Raw genomic sequence first — 1,925 nt, 5'->3', positions numbered from 1 at the left:
CCCGGGAGCGGGGCACCGGGCAGCTGTGCGGCCTCCCGTCGCGGGCCGCCGTCTTCTCCAGCGGAGAAGTGAGAGGGCGGAGGAGATGATGCGGAAGGCGCCAGCCTAAGGTGGATTGGAGAGAGCGTCTGCACCCTCCGTCACACAGCTGTTTCCTCGCCTGTTCCTGCACCCACCCCAGCGCTGTCCACATGGAGTTCCCTGCTCCGTCCCCAGAGGCCCTAAGGACCAGTGGGGCCTTTTATTTTTTGCTTTTGTTAAGGATTTTTTTTTTTTGGCGGGAGGGGGGATATAAGATAGGTTTAAAGGGAAATGTGGCTCAGCGTGGTCCTGCCTGCTGTTTGTTAAGTGTCGTCTGTTCTTCCTGCGACCCCGGGAGGGCCTCTGCCTGTGCCTGGCGAGAGAGAGGCTGCCTCCCTGGGAAGGATCAGGTTATACATTCGGTTGACAGGCTCATCTCTGAGCTGGAAGTAAGGGACACATGTGATTTCGGGTTTTTGTGAGGTCGACGGGATCACTGGTATCTTTTTGGTTTTATTGTAAGTCTGTTCTTTTGCCCCTGCGCCTCCTCTTCCCCAAGGATTGCAGCCCTGTTGGCTTCTGTTTTGAGTCCTTTTTCTGAGTCCTGTTACGGGCCAATCAGCTGTGTATAAACCACACTGTATTCACTACTATTGGTTGCTCTTTAACTCCTTCATTTCTTAAGGTGTCAGAGTCTTCTTAATCTCTTCCATCACATTTTTTTAAAAAAGGTCCTCACCTGAGGATATTTTTCCATTGATTTTTTAGAGAGTGGAAGAGAGAGGGAAAGACAGATATCAATGGGAGAGAATTGGTTGCCTCTTGCTGGCGCCTCAGGAGGGCCGGACGGGGGAGGAGCCGGCAAGGTGGTGGTACCTGCCCCTGACCTGACTCTAACCCTGGACCCTTCTGTCCTCAGGGAGAGGCTCTATCCACTGAGCCAAACCGACTAAGGCTTATTATTATTATTATTTTCTCATGCTTACCTCATGTACCTACTCATGGGCATGGATGATGGTGGCATGGTGCCTGCCTGTTTTCTTTATTTCCTTTTTTTGTGGAGGTGGGTTTCTGTTCTTAAAATTACTACTTTTGTACATGAGTCTTACGCAATGGCTACATCCAGTTCCAATAACTTTCTCCCTCATATTTCCTCAGTCCTAAGTCAACCAGTGCTTCTGTTCCTTTCCCGATTTTGTTCATGTTTTTAAACATCCTGAAGTAAACAAACAAAAACAACACAAGAAACAGTGTATCATATGGGTAAAATAATAACAGTGGTAGAACAATGATTCTGGGATGATCTGTTCACCTTGGAAATTATTGGTTAATAGTCACTGGTTAATAGTTTCATAATACATTTCCAGGGTACATTGTTGTTACACATGGCCAGTGTTGCATCAAAGTATAGAATAACAGTTTCCCAAGGCTTTCCTCCCTGTGGTGTGTGGAGTTGGTCCATGACTTTTTGGTATCTGACATCAATGGCCCAGAGGCCTCTGAGTCTGTGAGTACCACATTTTACAGTGAAACTAAGGGCTATTTTTGAAAGCCTGAGCTTGGCTAGCATCCATACTGGACCTCTTTGAGGAAGAGGCTGTTCAAGTGCTGGCACTGGAAGTGGTTTGGGGTTGCCAAATCCCATCCCATTTATAATTTATACTCTAGAATCCCTGCTCTGATCCTAGAGACTCTGACATGAGCAGCTGACTGTCTTGTCTGGATTTATGGTTGCAGTAACGATGAAGAGGAGAAATGATCCAGAGTGCACTGCCCCTATCAAGAAACAGAAGAAAAGAGTTGCAGAGCTTGCCCTGAGCCTCAGCTCTACATCTGATGATGAACCTCCCTCGTCTATCAATCATGCAGCCAAAGGTATGCTTGCCTGTGTGGTCTGAGGCCAA

The 1,925-nt window shown here is 47.6% G+C and overlaps 1 protein-coding gene across 1 annotated transcript in view; it reads left to right on the top strand.

Annotated features, from left to right (window-relative positions):
- Positions 1-74: 74 nt before the first annotated feature.
- Positions 75-1,925, top strand: part of CMTR1 (cap methyltransferase 1) — a 60,611-nt gene continuing 58,760 nt past the window's right edge. The window contains exons 1-2 of the mRNA XM_015571880.1: positions 75-231; positions 1,759-1,896. Of these exons, the coding sequence (XP_015427366.1) occupies positions 192-231; positions 1,759-1,896 (178 nt within the window). The 5' untranslated portion in view covers positions 75-191. The remainder of the gene's footprint in view (positions 232-1,758; positions 1,897-1,925) is intronic.

Source organism: Myotis davidii, unplaced genomic scaffold (assembly GCF_000327345.1).
Source record: "Myotis davidii unplaced genomic scaffold, ASM32734v1 scaffold289, whole genome shotgun sequence".
In the NCBI taxonomy this organism is placed as follows: domain Eukaryota; kingdom Metazoa; phylum Chordata; class Mammalia; order Chiroptera; family Vespertilionidae; genus Myotis; species Myotis davidii.
The sequence above is the reverse complement of the archived record's forward strand: the minus strand, read 5'-3'. Positions and strand labels throughout refer to the sequence as shown.